The sequence below is a fragment of the Bombyx mori genome, chromosome 15 (assembly GCF_030269925.1).
Source record: "Bombyx mori chromosome 15, ASM3026992v2".
Lineage (NCBI taxonomy): Eukaryota > Metazoa > Arthropoda > Insecta > Lepidoptera > Bombycidae > Bombyx > Bombyx mori.
Window position 1 is genome coordinate 14292272 of NC_085121.1, and position 20599 is coordinate 14312870.

Consider the following 20599-nt stretch of genomic DNA (forward strand, 5'->3'; position numbering starts at 1 on the left):
TTTAAGTGGCAATATTGTTACGCCGGTAAGAGTAACGCCATCTATCGCCGAATAGTCGAACGAATATTGAAGGATCTAGTAGCACCCAGACGCTGGAGAAGTACAACGTCATCTATTGTCAGATAGCGGAAACACAATACTCGAAATGTGTGGAATATTCTCGATAATTCTAGGGATGTGGTATCGGCTATAAAAGCGTTGCAGAGATTGTATGCAGTTAGTAATCGTAACTACTCGAAGCGAAACAGCGAACGGATCACCTGAAGCGAAGCGGAAGAAGCGAATCGAGAATTTAGAAGTGTTTTAAGTGTCTAAGTGTTGAATACAGTTTTTAGTTGTACATACTTTGGTGGAATTTTATTTATCCCGAACCCCAGCGCGTAACATTGTTTATTATCTCTTGCAGAAGTTTTCAACTTAATCGTTTAATGATTTCGATTATGAAAAACACCTTTTTAACTCATATTACGTCCCTGTATTCTGATTGCTAAAGCATCAAGTCTCGACAAGGGCGACATTTAGCAAATTGCTACGTTTACGTAGGCCCGCACCTGTATTTAACTGCAGTTTTTCTTAGTTCCCCCGTTTGGAGCAAAATTACATTTTTGTTTCTTGTTTAGACATTTACGTCGGAGATTTAGTTAATGGATTGCTATTAAAGAATTATCCCCGTAGTTTGTTTAACATTTTTAGAGGGGGCGGTAAATCTGCGAACCTGACTAACGATCAAGGGAGGTTTGGAAGTCAGATTTAAATTTTTCAAATATCGCATTCAATGTTTTTCAAATCCCCGTTGTTTTGAATGGGCTATCCGATTTTGAGAATAACCGTTGAATCTTCCCCTTAACATCGCTATTAACGTTTAAAATAGACATTCAGATTTGAAATTCGACGCAGCTTGCAACAGCGAACAGTTGGGATTTGAATATAAATATCGTACAACAATACTTGTGTAGATGAAACTCGCATATATCATTTAGTTAGCTTAGTCAAATCAAACTGTTGCCAAATTTAAGGGATCGATTTAATTTTGGCTAGGGTTGAGCCTCTTGTCGGTTTTATTATCCCAACAGAGGTAATAACTCAGAATTGCGACAGAATCGATAGTTGTTGTTCCCCGAGGTGCTCGAAATAAGGCAGCCCTTCGGCATTGCCTCGAGTTATAGCCTCCATTAAGAAGGGTAAACCTTTTCAATAGTCGAAACTAATTCCAGTGCTTTAAGCTCCAATTTTGCATCCGTGTGTATGTTTTCATTATATGGCATCCATGGGCTCGAGTAATCAAGTTTTCTATTTATTGGATAATTTGTGGTCGTAGTAGTAACTACACTTAACTTGTAGTAATGTACTTGAGACCTTAGAACTTATATCTCAAGGTGGGTGGCGCATTGACGTCGTAGATTTCTATGGGCTCCAGTAACCACTTAACACCAGGTGGGCTGTGAGCTCGGCCACCTACCTAAGCAATAAAAAAAAATTTGTAGCGTTTTCGTTCAACAATTTTAAATAGTATTTTATTACTTGAAATTAATTCGATATTTCAGTAGTTTATCGCTGGGGATAAAAATCAAGAGACATTATTAAATATCTGCGCATATTAGATAAGGTTTTTCGTAAAAAAAAGTACAAAAGAATAATATTTACTAGAGGTCCCGCAGTAGTCGAAATTCGACTATAATTAATTGGAATTGTATAATAAGTTTGTACACTATTATGATTATATTTTATACTTCTATAATCACAAATTTCGGGCTACACTATAAAAAAATATTAATAAAGACAAACAATATTTAATCTATTCTCAATTTGACCACAGAGGTCAAGAACAAAAGTTTGACAATAAATAGTATGCATGCGTGTGTGCGTCAAATACATGGTATGTAGTGTGTGTAATGTTTTCTTTATTGATTTAATGTATCTTTTATGGATTATTTAAAAAAAATATTAGCATGGTGCACTTCTTCTCTATATTCTCTATAAGGTTGGAAAATTTCATACTCCTCCGTCAGCGCAATTTTCGTAAAAAGGGATACAAAGTTTTTGCTTCACGTATTAATCTAATATTTATAAAATTTGAAATGAATTGACTGCTGTCATTATGAGCGTAGGACGACCTGGCTTAGAAAGCTCAAGCTAAAGCTTCGATGACAGCTCAAATTTAAGGGATCAAACCAAAATGTTATGAACGTATGCACGTGCCGATCTTTTATATTCTTACAGTTCAACATACTCTTTTTTGAATTTATTTAATACCTTGGCTTTTGGTCCTAGAACCGAATTTTCATCGGATAATAATCCGCCGTAAAGGCTGAAACGATTTTTCGTACAATAACCCTCTAGTGATGTGTCAAATTAATCGATGTTTTTTTCTTTTTAGATGAAATAGTTTTTGCCACATTTATTGTTAATTTAGTTTAGATGAAAAATTGGAAAATCGATATTATAAAGTGAATTCTCACCTTAGAACGCAAAAAAGAAAAACCAATTTGCATTGTATTGTTACACCATCTCTCGTCGAATAGTCGAACGAATATCGAAGGATCTAGTAGCATCTAGATTGCTCGAGAAGTACAACGCCATCTATTGTCAGATAGCGGAAACACACAATACTCGACTTTTGTGGTATATTCTCGACGATTCTAGGAATTTCGTCTCGACTATAAAAGCGTTGCAGAGATGGCACGCAGTCAATCAGTAATCGGAACCACTCGAAGCGAAACAGCGAACGGATCACCTAAAGCGAAGCGGAAGAAACGAATTGAGAATTTTAAAGTGTTAGTTAAGGTTCTGCGTGCTAATACAGTTTTTAAATTGTAATTCGGTAGAATTTTATTTATGCCGAACCCCAGCGCGTAACAGTATTGACAACTAATAAGGTTACCAAAATGCTATCGAAACAACAAAGAAAACTAACGAATCTTCTTATAACTCAATTAGATAATCCTGCAGACAGAATGGCGACGTCGCCCAAAACACGTCATCTCGGATCCTCCCGATCCACTAACGGTGCTTCTAGGTACTTCAAGCACCGGTCACCGTTCTCGTCGAACCCGTCGCTTGCGACGAAGGGCTCGACGAGTAAATTAGCTCTCAGACACAGCCCACTGAGTTTGTTAGTCATATTAACAGATCGATCGAATTTATATAGAAATTTCGGTAACAGCGAATCGCCTCATTCGATAAACAATTCCGAAAAAATACAGTTCGCAATCCAAGATTAACAAAAGTAACAACCCACTGAGTTTCTCGCCGGATCTTCTCAGTGGGTCGCGTTTCCGATCCGGCCGTAGATTCTGCGAAGCATGACTCTTGCTAGGGTTCGTGTTAGCATCGTCGTCAGGTTTGAGCCCCGTGAGCTCACCTACTAGTTACGGTTACGCTGGAATAGCCTCTCTAGGCTACCAGTAGGCAGTAGGCAGCGGCTTGGCTCTGCTCCTGGCATTGCTGAAGTCCATGGGTGACGGTAAATACTTACCATCAGGTGGACCGTACGCTCGTCTGCCTACAAAGGCAATAAAAAAGAAAACCGGATTTGAGTTAACTTTTACGCTATCGAGAACGTTAAAAAAACTCGCGCTGAGCACACTGAGTCGGCAATTACCGTTCAAAGGCTTCAGTCTAAGAAAACTTGTAAATCTTCCATCTAATTATTAGATGGTAACACGACACAGTAATTACATCATCAAAACAAACTCGAAGTTGCCAGAGTTCTGAAACGCCATCGATCAAACCCACGTAATGTGATATGACTGCGTTTATTATGTCATTTGCCAAAGCTATCAACGGTGTTCCGTTTAAATCGCCTTCATGGTTAACACGCTTCTGACACACTCGTGCAATCTCTGGCTAGCAATCTAGCTAGCGAGTCGAATGAGGTAATTCAATAAACTAGTGGCCCCGCAGTAGTCGAAATTCGACTATAATTAAATGAAATTATAAGTTTAAACATTATTAAGGTTCCATTGTCAAACACAATTATAATTCGATAATATAATCACAGTATTCGCCAAAACTGCACTATAGATCAATAATATTAAAGACAAACAATATTAACCTATTTTCAATTCGACCACAAACTTTAAGCAATAACAAAAGTTTCCCAACTGGCAGTACACAAAGAGTATATTTTTATATATGTTTGTGTCAAATACATGGTAGTGTGTGTAATGTTTTCTTTATTGATTTAAAGCATCTTTTATGCATTATTTAAAAAGAAATTGTCATTGTGCACTCCTTCTCTATATTCTCTATAAGTGTGAGAAATTTCATTCATACTCCTCCGTCCACGCAATTTTCGTAAAAAGGGGTACAAAGTTTTTGCTTCGCGTATTAACATATAGATATCTAATTATTTGAATTCAAATAATAAATTGAAACAACGGCTATTTGTCAATCAAACATATTTAGGTAGACAGGGAATAAGATAAGAGAAATATTTATAATTGCTGTGTGTAAATTGGAAAACCTTAATTGGGGAAATTTTGCGGTGAGGAAGGGGTGGTTTGGGTGAGGAAATGAATGCGGTGTGTCTCTTGGTAATCATTCATCTTACAATATTGTTTCCCGTATCTTGTGTTTATATTGTTTCAAAACAGTACTATGGTATTTGAAGTCTACATTTTTGAGTACTTCAAAAACCCAGTAATAAATGTTAAATTTTAAAGCGTTAAATTATAATTAAAACTATTTTTATTACTTTATCACGCGTTGTTAAAAAATATATAAAAATAAAATGTATTTTTTTTTTAATTATATTATAATAAGATTTTTCTATGAAAAATAGACGGAAGTCAGCATAATATTCAAATGTAGACTAATAACACGTTAATCGACCGTGGCCATGAAAACTAAAGTAATCGAAAAGCCAGAAGCAATGTAATGCTAATAAAAAAATGAGTTTATGCCGTAAAAGTTGTTTATATCTAAGACAAACGAAAATCAAAGAAAATATTATTCTCAGTCGGTCAGTAATAATGCGTTGCCGACGTCATTATTTTTAAAAACAACATGGCGCCAGTCACGCCTTCATAAATATCAATCTTATATTCTTATCTTACATTATATTTTAGTATATAATATTCTCAAAATACGGTAAATATGGTCAGAATAAAATTAAACAAGTATAAATTAATGTTATATACATATCAACGAACTAATTAAACCAAAAGCTATCCTGCAAGTTGAGCGTCAAGCTTTTGAGACTTTTACAATTGTTTTGAATAAATCTAAGTCATTCGTAGCTTAACATTTTATCAATTTACGAGCTGACCCGGTTGTTTTGCCATATATAAGATTTCGAGGGAATTGCTAGTGTAGAAAAAAAACTAACTTATTGTAAGTGTGTAAGGATTAACAAATAAAAAATAAGGGTTGATCGTAGAGGGGTCAAAATTTAGGGTTGTATGTATTTTTGTATGCCGTATCATAAAAAAATTAAAACAACAAAAATTGTCTAAAAAATAAAAAAAATTTTTTTTGGTTTGGACCACCCTTAACATTTAGGGGAATGAAAAATAGATGTTGTCCGATTCTCTACCCTGGCCGATATGCACGCTAAGATTCACGAAAATAAGTCCAGCCGTTTCGGAGGAGTTCAATCACGCACACCATGACACGAAATTTTCATATATTAGATTTAATTGTACTATGTTATTATTATTTAATTTTATTATTTTATTAGTTTAATTGATCTTAATTGATTCGCTAACGCGTCATATATTTTTCCTTGTCCTTAAAATAACCGAGTCTCGCCTGTAGTTCGTTCTAAGCAACGAAACTTAAAGAAGATTAGGCCTTCGAGATAATATTGTGTTAGGACGAGATTCTATTAATTCCTAGAATTGTGGACATTCGTTCTATGTGCGCTGGGTAATACAAATCTGTGTTCTTCCGAATATGTTGTATATATCTCTTCTTACTTCAAATAAAAAAAAAGAAAATTGAGTACATAAGTACCCGCTAAATTATAATTTGCGTAACTGGTGGTAGGACGTCTTGTGAGTCCGCCCGGGTAGATACCACCACCCTGACTATTTCTGCCGTGAAGCAGTAATGCGTTTCGGTTTGAAGGGTGGGGCAGCCGTTGTACTGTAAAAATGCAGACCTTAGAACCCATGTCTCAAAGTGGGTGGTGGCATTTACGTTGTCTATGGACCTATGGTCTATGGACCCTGTTAACCACTTAACATCAGGTGGGCCGTGAGCTCTTCCACCCATAAAAGTAATAAAAAAAATCTTTTGAGGCCGATGAGCATATCTGATCGTATACATTCGCTGTTACTCATGGTCATCAGGAATGCCAGGTGCTCGGCCAAATTGTGTACTGTTTGCGGAAGACTCACTCATGCCACGTTTAAAAAATGACATCTCATAGAACTCGGAAAACACCTTGGGGTTTCATACCACGGGCTATGCGTTGTGAAAGAATCACTGAAAACGCATTGTGGATCAACACAGCTATCAATCCAGGCAGTACAAACAAACTGTATTTCGGCGGCGGGAGACAACCAGCTTCACAAGGTAAATGCTGCCGTCTACTTTAGGAAATAAGATCTATAATTTATTATCTCGTATTATGGCTGTTTCTCCGTTCAAAGCGGAGTACATTTCCATCTGATAATAAACCGAGAAATATTATTTCTTCTGCGTTACTCATAAAACGAGCTGTTCGTAGAAGTTACAGGCCGCATGCATTCCCTTTTTAAGCCCATTATAATTGAAATTGAACTTCAATAATTCCTATTTCTTGCACACGTTCGCTAAATGAAAAATAGCTCTGAGCACAAAATCAAGCGGATAGCGTAATTGACACTGCAATCTATATCTATATATTAATACGTGAAGCAAAAACTTTGTATCCCTTTTTACGAAAATTGCGCGGACGGAGGAGTATGATATTTCCCCCACTTATAGAGAATATAGAGAAGGAGTGCAGAATGTTAATAATTTTTTCAATTATGCCTAAAGTGTTCATTAAATCAATAAAAAAACATAACACACACTATCATGTATTTGTCGCACACACACACGCATGCATACTATTTATTTATTGTCAAACTTTTGTTCTTGATGTCTGTGGTGAAATTGAGAGTAGATTAAATATTGTTTGTCTTTATTAATATTTACCTAAAGTGTAGTCTTGGCGAAATCTGTGATTATAGAAGTATAAAGTTCTTGAAAATAGAATCATAATAGTGTTCAAACTTATAATTTCAATTAATTATAGGCGAATTGCGACTATTGTTCCCACTAGTATCTGAAAAACTACGGAATCTTATCTTAAAATTTACCTTAAAAACAAACTCAAGCATATCTGTTGAATTCCGATCGATTGCTTCACGTTCTTCGTGTCCTTGTGTATCGAATTTCGAATACGGTAACTGTAATTAAACCGTAATTAGCTTCGAGTCTCCGAATTGATGTAGGCACAGTGCAGTAGTAAAGCAAGCAGTAACATTCAGAAGATAGCTATTTGCTTGATAGCCTAGTCGACTTAGCTGGACGTGGATCAAATAATTCGTTATCAACTACTTTTAGATAGTTTCGAAATAGAACTAAATGTAAATGGAAGCTCAATTTCGCCCCTCCTATTTAGCTTATTCTTCAACGACATTCCCCGGCCGCCGCCGATCCAGTTAGCTTTATTCGCCGACGACACGACTATTTACTTTTCGAGTAGAAACAAGTCCCTAATCGCGAAGAAGCTTCAGAGCGCAGCCCTAGCCCTAGGACAGTGGTTCCGAAAATGGCGCATAGACATCAACTGCTCTTGCGCTGTTAGGTCTCCTTCGGAGGCGCTCGGGCAGCTGTTAGCAAATCCCACCCCTTCTGGCTGAGCTTTTGCTCACCCACCTGTCCTGGTGAAACTGGAAGGGCCTCCGGGCCACCAGTAATCCTACAATCATAAAAAAAAGCTCACTAATAATATTTTGGTAAATGAACCTAATCATGTCCTATTGTAATTTTTTAGTTCCTTAAATTTTTTGGTAGTTTGATAGCATATTTGTCAACATAGATAATAGTACCTTTTAACTAGAAACAATATTCACACCGATCAATCGCAATGTTTATCAAATAATTCGTTATCAATACTTTTAGATTAGCTAATGCCAGATTTCTGAACAAATGTCGGTCCCAGCTAACTCCTGCATTAGGTTATTTAAGTTCGACGTCAACCCGGTCAGCGGTGTATCGAGCTCCGACCCGGCAGGCTGGTTCTGTCCCAGTAGGTTATCCCGGAACACCAGCGGCATCGCCCGGGCGACCTGGTAGGGCCGCCGTACCGCGGAGACCGGCGTTGCTTGTCTCTAAGCCTGCTTTTAATGATAGATCTGAACTTATGTAATGCTAGAGTTAATGGATCTGATGGATCCGTAAGAATGTGTCTAGGGCGTCTACGGTGATTGGCTCCTGCGTGAACTGAAATCGGCCTTGAATGATGTATTTAAAACAGGTGTGAGTAAGGTTTCATATAAAAACTATTTTTTTTATTGTTGAAATATAATTGGTGGCCCGGAGACCTTTCCAATTTCGCCAGGACAAGTGGGCGAGCAAAGGCTTAGCCAGGAGGGATGGGATTTGCTAGCAGCTGCCCGAGCGCCGCCGAAGGAGATCTAACAAATCAAGAGCAACTGCTTCGCGAATGAATCTACTACCGGATCGGAATCGCGACCCGCTGAGAAGATCCGGCGAGAAACTCAGCGAGCTGATGCATGGGTTACGTTGGACGTCAAACTCTTTGTCGAGTTCGACGAGTATCGTTATCGGGGTCCCTAAGCCTGCACCTAGTGTTAGAGCTAAATGCGTCCATAAAAACTATTGTGCACTCAACTTTTATTCTTCCCAAGAATATAGTAACGAAAAAAAATTACTCTTTTATGTTCTCATAAAATACTGTCGAATTGCGAACGATGTTTTACGATTAAATTTTTATAACCCCAAATAGTTTCGGGCGATATTTGTTGGCCTTCGTTTATAGACATTGGGGTTTTAATCTTCGGTCACTCGCGATGCCTTTTATCAGAGGATCCGCAATGACCGAAATAGCTATACGACAGTAAACTTGAAACGTGTCTTAATATTTGAAACGTGTTCAATCAAAATATGAAGATTAGAATTATATTGTAATAATGTATAATTAATAATACCTAAGTTCTAAGTTGCTAAATTTATGTTTGGCGCTTGGCAACACTCTCTTCCGTTCCAGCCTTATAGCCCCGTGCATGGCAAGTTGTAATTTAAATTAATAAAATAAGAATAATCGCAAATATTCAATATACGAGCCTGTATTTTATTTATACAGAAACATGTCTTAATATTTTGATTCTTAGCCCAAGATTAGAGCTATTCACAGCCGACCTTCTGTAAACGAAAGCTTTAGTGTGTATTGCCTGTTTTACCCTATTAGCTGGAATGTATCGGCTCGGGTAGATACCACTATCCTGCCTATCACGGCAGAAATGAAGCAGAGATACCTGAGAACTCATTACTCAAGGTGGTTGGCATTTACGTTGTAGATATCTATGGGCTCCGGTAACCACTTAGCATCAAGTGGGCCGCAAGCTTGTCCATCCATACAAGCCATTAAATAAAATTGGAAATAACGTAATGTCACATATTCAAGTCACACGATAAAAATATGCCCTCTCGCCAATGATTACTCCAATGATTATGTTAATATTATGATGTTTATTTGAAATAAAATCGTGATCCGAGTATAAATTTCAAGAGACAAATGCTGATAACAGCGCTCTCTGTTGACATTGCTATGAACCAATGAACCATAGTATTTCGCAGAAAAATGGAACACATTTTTGAATTCGTTGAGTACTCCGTTCATAGATGGCGCTTGTTTATTTAAAAAACACGTTCAGTACTCCGTTCATAGATGGCGCTTGCTTATTTCAAAAACGTTAATGGTATATCAATAGCAAAGGAAGTTAACTACCTACGTATTAAAGTTTTATTCCCGCATCTCTAATTCGTGAGAGCTTCTTGAGACTAATTATTAATATGATAGCACTTATGTCATTGTCTTACTGAACAAATCCCACACAGAATTAAAAAGTGTGGTGTCGTGGGACACCGGATAGGAACGAAGTTCCTTATTATAAAAATATTAATTTTAAGTTCTATTCGAGGTATAAAGAACATAATTATTCGGGTATACATTTTTTATTATGATTTTTTATTGATAAAAATAAAATAAAAACTACTTTACAAAGTTATCAACTTCATTTTACTCACAATGATTTATATCGATTGAATATACCACCCGAACGTTGGCTTCGTCTTTCGGTACGAATTCGTTTGTGTTGATACCCCTGTTTTTACCTGCGAGACGAAATTTAAAAATGAAAATTTAATTCTAACAACACCGATTCTGAATGTGTGGTAATGGCAACACTCGAATATTTCGTTACTAACAATACATAGTAATTGAATTAAACGTTTTTGCAGCAGCGACTTTGTGAAGTCTTCGTCATTTTTATCTCTTGCCGTTCTTCTTCTAACAACACCACATCATCTTTTTTTGTTTTGGCATAACGGAAACGCTAAGTAGCGTCGTCAAAAGAGTTGGCAATGACGCGTTAACGTCACATCCTTTAGCTTTATTTAAAAAAGGTCGAAGAAGTTTCGTCTGTTCCAATTAATTGCGTTATTTTCATTATCGTTCATTTTACTTTTATTTTCTTAAGTGACTTAAGTTAGCATATTAAAGTATCTATATATTAATACGTGAAGCAAAAACTTTGTATCCCTTTTTACGAAAATTGCGCAGACGGCGGAGTATGAAATTTTCCACACTTACAGAGAATACAAAGAAGAAGTGCACAATGCTAATTTTTTTTTTTTAATTCATAAAATATACATTAAATCAATAAAGAAAACATTACACACACTACATTTTTTTTTTTGGTCTGGAGGAAATCGCCGGATTTCCGCCCTTTTCTGGGGATACTGGGCGGGGTATGTCAGAGTCGAACTGACTAAAACCTCCTGTCGCTCAACAACCAACGTCCAAACCTCGCATGAGACAGAACTCATGACAAGGCAAAGGGGGGAAAGTGAAGCGTTTAGTGCAGAGCACATCTCTCCCATCACCCTCCCCCTCGGGACGCCGGACTGGCGGTCGTCGGCGCCACGACCACCAGCCCTCTCGGTCGGCAGACTGTCCGAAGCCCGCCTAGATGGCGCCGGTTAGAGTGGGTTACCCTACGGAATACCCCGCTGGGCCAGAACCAGCGTGGGTCGAGGATAGCCGGCCTTCCATCACCCGGATGCTCTTGCGTAAAACGCGTGACACACACTACATACCATGTATTTGACGCACACACGCATGCATACTATTTATTGTCAAACTTTTGTTCTTGACGTCTGTTGTGAAATTGAGAATATATTAAATATTGTTTGTCTTTGTTAATATTTTTATAGTGTAGTCTTGGCGAAATTTGTGATTATAGAAGTATAAAATACAATCATAATAGTGTACAAACTTACAATTCCAATTAATTATAGTCGAATTTCGACTACTGCGGGACCTCTAGTTCTATTAAATCAGCAATGTGAAATTATAAAGAAAGAAAAAATAAAACTCACCGCACATAATAATATCGTTCTTGGCGTATTTATATTCTTTGACTAAATCCGGTTTAAGGAACGTTGATATCACCGCTGGGTCCAGTGACTGCCATCTCACGTTCTTGGTCAAGGAGATTCTTTCGTGCTTATTCTGAGCTTTCATTATTTTAGTGTCAATAGCACCCAAAACATTTTTTCTCCAACTCTAAAAGTGTACACAGTCAAATTAGACATTAGTTTCGTGTTTGTTAACCTGATTTTCTTATTCATTTCCCGCGCATTAATTAAATTTGAATAGTGGTTGGTTTTTATAAGTTCTTATGACTTTGAAGTCTATGAACCTAGTGGAACTGGTGGTAGTACCTCTTGTCAGTCCGCGCGGGTAGGTACCACCACCCTGCCTATTTCTGCCGGTGAAGCAGTAATGTGTTTCGGTTTGAAGGGTAGGCCAGCCGTTGTAACTATACCTGAGACCTTAGAACTTATATCTCAAGGTGGGTAGCGCATTTACGTCGTAGATGTCTATGGGCTCCAGTAACCACATAACACCAGGTGGACTGTGAGCTCGTCCACCCACCTAAGCAATAATTAAATAAAACCGTATAATTCATGCTTTGAAGTCTATGAACCTAGTGGTTATCTCTCTTCAGATCGCACTGGCTAGGGTCCATCCCTAGCTCATCCTCTCATCGAAGCTTATGAACTTACCGCACTGAAGTTGCAATGGAGCCTTCCTTGTGAAAATGGTAAAATTGTCACTTTTTCTGGGTCAGCCTTCTGCATCACCACATGATAGGCCTCTACGTCCATCAAGGCGTTGAATTCGGGTTTTGGGTCTTCTTTGCCTGTTACAAAAAGCATTGAAAGCTCCGTGTTCACGTCAGGAAAGCTTTTTGTGTCTGTTTCTTTATTATATTCTAAAACCTTCGTTAGTCAAAGTTTTCTATGACGCATTTAGAGAGCTAAATGGACTTTCATAATATTATTACTAGCTGACTCGACAATTTTTTTTACGCCATATACATTATTTCTAGGATTTTTTTTGGGTGGACCACCCTTAACATTGGTATGAAAGGGGTATACAAGGGGTATGAAAAATAGATGTTGACCGATTCTCAGGCCCACATGCACACAAAAATTCATAAGAATCGGTTGAGCAATTTCGGAGGAACTTGGCAACTAACACCGCGATACGAGAATTTTATATATTCGATTTAATTCTTTGTCGATGTTTGTTAGTCATATTAACAGATCGATCGAATTTATATAGAAATTTCGGTAACAGCGAATCGCTCCATTCGATAAACAATTCCGAACAAAATACAGTCCGCAATCCAACATTAACAAAAATAACAGCCCACTGAGTTTCTCGCCGGATCTTCTCGGTGGGTCGCGTTTCCGATCCGGTGGTAGATTCGGCGAAGCACTGCTTTTGCTAGGGCCAGTGTTAGCAACACACCTAGTCTGAGCCCCGTGAGCTCACCTACACATCAAGGAGAAGCTGATATAGCCTCTCAAGGCTATCAGCATAGGTAGGATAAATAAAAAAATAAAAAACAAAAGTAGACTACTCACTATACAAATGTCCCGCTCCTATATACAAATGCGAAAGGCGGTCCAAAAATTTCGGGTCGTACTTCATTGCCACGGCAATGTTCGTCAATGTTCCAATGGTTACAACGGAAAGGGATCCTGCCAAATGAGAAAATTATTGCATTTTCGAGTTTAGCTATTGCCTGTCTGCGGTTAACGCAGATGCGCGATCCATAAGGCCTGCGGAAGATTTCTAAGTCTACAACATCAAATTTATCTTATATTTGTTGTGTTAATAGGCACACAGTTCACCTGACGGTGCCGTCTTCTGGTCACTTTTCAAGCAACCAAGAACAAAGCTCCGACACATACACACACGTTCACAAAGACGTCACATGGGCATTTCCACAACCGACAGCAGCACTTTTTTTTCCGTTTTTTTTTTGCTACCTATGATGATAGCCTTCAGAGTCTATTTCAGCTTCGCTCTAACGTGTGTACGTGAGCTCAGGGGGCTCAAATTGCTAACACTGACCTTAGGAAGAGCAGTGCTTCGCAGAATCTACCACCGGATCGGAAACTCGACCCACTGAGAAGATCCGGCGAGAAACTCAGTGGGCTGCGTCTGTGGGTTAATTCGCTCGTCGACCCCTTTGTCGCAAGCGACGGGTTCGACCAGGACGGTGACCGGTGCTTGTGGTGCGTAAAAGCACCGTTAATGGATCGGGAGGATCCGTAATGACGTGCTAGCAGTACTTACGCTAAACAGCGTCATCTACTTCATTTTGCAATAAAAATACGATCATCAGCTGATCATTCATAGTAGGTATCAGAGACATAAGCCAGTATTGCCGCGACGTATCTTACTGAAATGCACGATGTAGCTTCGAAATCACACTTTCAAGCTTACAAGTTCTTCCGTAGGCGCTAATTTTAAATAGAGCATATCTGCTCATTTTAATCTCATTCTATCAACTCCGGTTTTCCTTCATTTTGATTCCTTTTTTTAGGGACACAGGCAGGAGAGCAGTACCAAACGGCTACTGCTAAGAAAATAACTAAACAATTGAAACAAACGAAACAAGGTTTTTTTTTTTAATTGTCTCAAAACTTACAGGAAAAATCTGTCGCGGATCATTTCCCAATTAAATATAAATTAATATTAAGCAATCAATCAAATGTAATCAAATCTTAGTTATAAAGTTATATAATTTTATTTTTGTTGTTAATGCACTGTCGATTGCACTTGTAATTGAGGTGACATCTGCCATGAACATTTGTCAATTTGTCAATGTTTGTATTGATAATTACTTTGTTGGTGATGAATTAAATGATAAAATGTACCTTCGTATTTCTTAGAATTTTCAATAAGAGCAAATGCAGCGCTTTCTTCCGCAGGCGGGAATAGATCCGTATAACTATCGTTGTTATCCCCTAATCCATCTAGGCCGTAGTACCAGACATTTCCAAAGGGACTGACCAAAGCCTCTGCAGAGCCACGGTAGATCGGTATCTATCGAATGTAAAAACTACTTTTAAATATTAATGCCTATTAGACGTGCTCAGACATCTAATGGATAAACACATTTTATGAGTATTACCATATAAAGAAAAGATGTACATATTTATAATCGAATAAATCCGTCTATTTGTGGTAAAAAATTTGAGAGAATTTCAAAAGTCTTTATGCAGAAATTTTAATAAGAATAATTTTACTGAATACACCAGCTTACGCTGCAGCACATATCACTACATAGTATAAAACAAAGTCGCTTTCTCTGTCTCTATATCTGTCTGTCAATATGTGAGTCGACTATTATCAAAGCCGGCAATGTGACTTTTGGACAATTATTGGTAAATCAGAAAAACGAATTATTGACTTTGTATTCCATTGGCAGTCACAAAATTCTTCTGAACGACATCTTAGATAAATAACAGGTTAAGTATTAACCTTTATTTAATGCAGGTTTTGAACCGTATTCTTTGAAGGAGACAATTATATTCAAATCAATCTGTATTGACATATCAATAACATTTTTTTGTCTAATACACAGATTGCCACCTTTGATAATAGACGACTCATGTATGCTTAAATCTTTAAAACTACGCAACGGATTTTGATGCGGTTTTTTTTTAATAGATAGAGTGATTGAAGAGATAGTTTATATGTATAATAACATCCATTAAATAGTACAGAAATTAATAATAAATTACAGTTTCCGAAGCGAAGCGAGGGCGGGTCGCTAGGGTATTAATAAATATGCAAGGTTTAACTTACATCTTGTCTTCCAGCTAACTTGAGTATCTGCTGATTATTAATTGTAACTTGCTCCTCGTCTGTGTTCCCGTGGCCCGTTGTCAGAGCGATCAGTTCTGGACTGAAATCAAAAAAGTCAAAAATATATTTGAAATTTTACTAGTGGAAGGGTATTTTGTAAAACCGCACGGATAGAAAAAGCCGTCGTAGCCTAAAGGATAAGACGTCCGGTGCATTCATCCACCCATATTATCAATAAAAAAAAGGTACCATCACCCTGCCAATGACGTGAAGTATTAATGCGTTTCATTTTGAAGGATGGGACAGCAGTTGTACGGTAAAAACTGAGACCTTAGAACTCATGTTTTTTTTTAAAGGACACCTACAACTCAAGAGCAATTGCTTCGCGAATGAATCTACTACAGGATCGGAATCGCGACCCGCTGAGAAGATCCGGCGAGAAACTCAGCGGGCTGATGCATGGGTTAGCTTGCACGTCGACCTCTTTGTCGAGTTCGACGAGTACGGTTACCGGGGTCCCTAAGCCTGCTCCAAGTGTTAGAGCTGAAGACGTCTAATGCAAAGGTTATTGGATCTGATGGGTCCGTAAGGACGTGTAAGAACTCATGTCTTAAGGTGGGTGGCGGCATTCACGTTGTTGATGTTTATGGGCTCCGGTGACCACTTAACACCTGGCGGGCCATGAGCTCATCCGCTTATCTAGTAATCGAAGTTTCGTCATAATACATTCAGCCATTTTATGTTATGCGTAAGAAACATTGAAAAATACAAACACCCGCATTTTTAATAAAAAAAATATATAGATCTAACGAAATTAGCATTTTATTAATATAATATGTATTATAGTTATAATTAACCAGAGTTACATAATTCATACACTTAATACTACTGGTACATTTATTTCTTAAATTTACGTCACATAGATAATAATAACTAACTGGGAGCAACAAACATTACATAAGAATGATAATATTAAGGTCAACGATAAGTTTTCTTTGATATAGTAGCGCGTCATGATAACCTTCTTATCGTGGCCGCCTCTAACTACATACCCGACCCAAGCGACGGGGCAACATAAAGCCATCGTCACCGAAGATGTGTCTTATGGGATCCCCTGGATCCACTCTCAGTGGTTTTAGATCACCAAGCACGGGTCACCATCGTCGGACTCATCAAGTACGTTGAAGAGTTCGACCTGCAACCCCACCCATAGACAATAGCCTATGAGTTTCCCGCCGAATCTTCTCAGTGGCTCGCGATTCCAATCGGATGGTAGATGCAGCGAGGCACTGTTCTTCTAGGGCAGTGGCGTAATGATCTAAATTCGCGCTTTTTTTATGATTGACGGATTACTGGTAGCCCGGAGGCCTTTCCAGTTTCACCAGGACAGGTGGGCGAACAAAGGTTCAGCCAGGAGGGGTGGGATTTGCATACAGTTACCCGAGCGCCTCCGAAGCTCCTCTGAAGGAGAACTAACAACTCAAGAGCAGCTGCTTTGCAAATGAATCTACTACCGGATTAGAATCGCGACTCGCTGAGAAGATCCGGCGAGAGGTCTGGGGCACAATACCTTTATATAGTGCTCCCCCCTTTTTTTCCTTTTTATTTACGAATTAAAATTTATCATATTACACTGGCTTTAAATTTAAAATATATTTTAAAAATAAAAATTATCCATATTTTTTTTATTTTTGGGACCATTTGGCGCCCCTTTGTGAGTAGCGCGGGGCATGATGTCCCCCCTCGCTACGCCGCTGTGCTGCCCCCCTCCCTGAGCTCACCTACCAGTCTGAGATTACCTGGAATAGCCCCTTAGGCTACCAACGAGTAGGTAGGATAAAAAAAAAAGTAGTTTTGCGTCATATTAATTTACTTTTTTTTTTCACTTTATATAAGTAGAAAAATATGTGGCGTATGTAAGGCTTTTGGATATTATATTCCATGTCTTAATCGGCCCTGGAGTAGTAAATTACTTCATTTATATTATCAGTATTCTATAGATTAATTATTATTTATGTTGGTTACATGATCTTCTCGATTGTTCATATTTTTAGGCAAGATAACAAAACTTAGACGAAGTTCTCATCAATAAATCTATCAATATAATTTTCAATTAATAATTTGTGAGGACTGATTAAAGGGTTGTGCGACAAAATAGCACTGATCAGATGACCTTTGCGTCATAAATTTCCAAATAAGATATGTAGCTTAAAAACAACAACAAAAAACGGTTCAATAGCAAACAGAACTGATAATTAATTTAATATTTTTTATTCGATTGATACTGGTCAGAATATTACAGCGAAGTTATAAAGATTTTGAATTGTTATAGGTCTCTGATGCGTATTTTCAAGTTAAAGTCGATGAAAGTGACGTCCAAACATTCAGTTGGATACAAACAATTATATATTATGTACATACCAAGCTAATAAAAGAATGTTAAAAAACAACGCGGTAGGCAGCGGCTTAGCTCTGCCCCTGGCATTGCTGAAGTCCATGGGCGACTGTAACCACTCACCATCAGGTAGGCCATATGCTCGTCTGCCTACAAGGGCAATAAAAAAAAAGTACCATATGATTGGACAAATGCTTACCCATCGAAATACTTCTCACTCAGGATCGCAATGAATATCGCCATGGCATCGTCACCGCCCGCATCGTTGTCTATAATATATTTCGGTCTGTTCGTAGTTGCGCTTAAAAAAAAAACAAAAAATAATAATAAAATCGTACAACACAAAATGAACGCGGCCTATTATATTTATATTTTCGCTATCTATATATTAATACGTGAAGCAAAAACTTTGTATCCCTTTTTACGAAAATTGCGCGGACGGAGGAGTATGGAATTTTTTACACTTATAGAGAACATAGAGAAGAAGTGCACAATGCTAAGTTGCAAGTTGCTAAATTTTATTTAAAAGTAATAGTAAAAGTAAGCATAAAAGATACAATAAATCAATAAAGAAAACATTACACACACTACATACCATGTAGTTGACGCACACACGCATGCATACTATTTATTGTCAAACTTTTGTTCTTGACGTCTGTTGTCAAATTGAGATTAAATATTGTTTGTCTTTGTTAATATTTTTTATAGTGTAGTCTTGGCGAAATTTGTGATTATAGAAGTATAAAATACAAGCAGTGTGTACAATAGTGTACAAACTTACAATTTCCAATTAATTATAGTCGAATTTCGACTACTGCGGGGCCACTAGTTTATTTAATTTGACACCTTCATCCGTTGAGTGAAGCGCACATAAGTACCAAGCAAATGAACAGACACCGAAGTGTTTGATCCCATAAATTTTCCGCTTTTCATCTCGAGGACCGAAATTCGAAAAAAAAAAAACTTAAAAACAAAATTTCAAAAACTATAGTGCGAGGGAGCGTGATGTTAAACAATTCCGCAGATACAAGAAAAAAAAAACAAATACAGACAAGAAATAGATAAATTATATTAACTCTTTTGTTTAGTATATAAATTTAAATGAATCGTAATTAGAGAATTACGTATCATATTTCCATCATAATAATTTTGTTTCCGTTTGAAAACATTATCTCTAACGTGTTAGATTAATAAAAAGATAACATATTTTAACTAACTATCCAATAATATATTAGTGGATGTAATTCAGAAACCTTTAAGCGTCTGTTGTTTAACGGTCTAGAATAAAATCTTTTTTTTCCTTCATGCTGATAGCCTTGAGAGGCTATTTCAGTTTCTCCTTGACGTGTAGGTGAGCTCACGGGGCTCAAACCGGGATTCTTGCTAACACTGGCTCTAGTAAGAGCAGTGCTTCGCAGAACGTACCACCGGATCGGAAACGCGACCCACTGAGAAGATCCGGCGAGAAACTCAGTGAGCAAAAATCTTACGGTAAAGATATCAGATTATATACCTACGTAAATCTCACCTAATGCGTCTTCATGAACGACTTCCTAATTAAAGGATACTGTGTTACAGAAATCAAATCCGCATAATTGTTTTAATTTGCTTAAATATTTGTTGTAATGTGATCCAGTACAGACGGTGCGTAACTCTTAAAAATTTAATCACATCTGTTGTTTTTTGAAGGCTGATACTCTAGTATAAGTTCCACGTGATGGTTACTGTCGCAAATGGACGTCAGCACTAATAGAAACACCGTTATGCATATTGCCTGCCGCCTAGGATTTATTTCTTCTCTTCTTCTCGTTTTAAAAAGAACAAGTCACAGTACTCAGGCAATATTGGGGAGGAGAGTTTATTCCAGAACCTGCATGAGAGTGGCAGAAATGTACTTTGAGAACGTACTAAGGATCAGTGCGGTATAAATGAACTATACATCGATTGCGCACTAAAAGATGGCAAAACGAAGACGACAGAATCTTCTCAAGCAATTCCTCGCAAATCTCCTCGTGGAATATACCTTATATACGTAATGAGAATCGGATTTTCATACAATCCAAAAGGCCTTCTTTTATCGCAATTTTATAGCGCTCGATTAAATTTTAATGATCACTTTTATTGGTTTCAGAGTCTTCGCCTCGAAGGATCCGTCCGTCAGGCGTACTTGGGTTGAGCCGCTTATCTGGTAGTACCCTGTCTCCTCCCGGTGATGGTCAAGGGGCGACCTGCGGGGGTCGAGGCTGCACGGCACGCTCCCACCATCTGCGGATCGTCGAGTCCCACACACACCACGCGTTCCGTAGACGTGAGGTCTCGCGGGAAGTTCGGACACCGGCCCAGAAAAAAGTATACCAGTTTCATGATTAAGTCTTACTAAATAATACGTACCTAACGCAACAGCAGATCGATAAACAAAAGACGATCCAAAAATAATTGTGCATGGTACACGTCTGCTCGACACCAGGGATTTTGAGAAACTAATTATATTTAAATTATAATTAATTTTTGATGGCACAATAACACGATCGGTCGATTTAAATTTATTGCTTTTTTTATTATAAAGTCGTTAATGATCAGTTGCGATATGATACATTAATAGCAGCTATAGTTAAACGTAGCATCGTAGACTCGATAGAAAGTACCAGATACGAGGCCGTCGTGGCTTAACGGATAAGACGTCCGGTGCATTCGTGTTGAACGATGCAACGGTGTTCGAATCTCAGGCGGGTACCAACTTTTCTAATGAAATACGTACTCCACAAATGTTCACGATTGACTTCCACGGTGAAGGAATAACATCGTTTAATAAA

The 20599-nt window shown here is 37.9% G+C and overlaps 1 protein-coding gene across 1 annotated transcript; it reads right to left on the minus strand.

The window, feature by feature from the left end:
* Positions 1-10157: 10157 nt before the first annotated feature.
* LOC101746651 (uncharacterized) lies at positions 10158-20378 on the minus strand. The gene is made up of 8 exons (XM_004922971.4): positions 20178-20378; positions 17986-18087; positions 15392-15491; positions 14458-14626; positions 13156-13272; positions 12289-12425; positions 11599-11785; positions 10158-10332 (listed from the first exon to the last, which is right to left on the minus strand). Exons 1-8 carry the CDS (start codon positions 20228-20230, stop codon positions 10238-10240), a joined length of 960 nt encoding a protein of 319 aa, XP_004923028.3. The 5' UTR covers positions 20231-20378; the 3' UTR covers positions 10158-10237.
* Between the last annotated feature and the right edge of the window lie 221 nt (positions 20379-20599).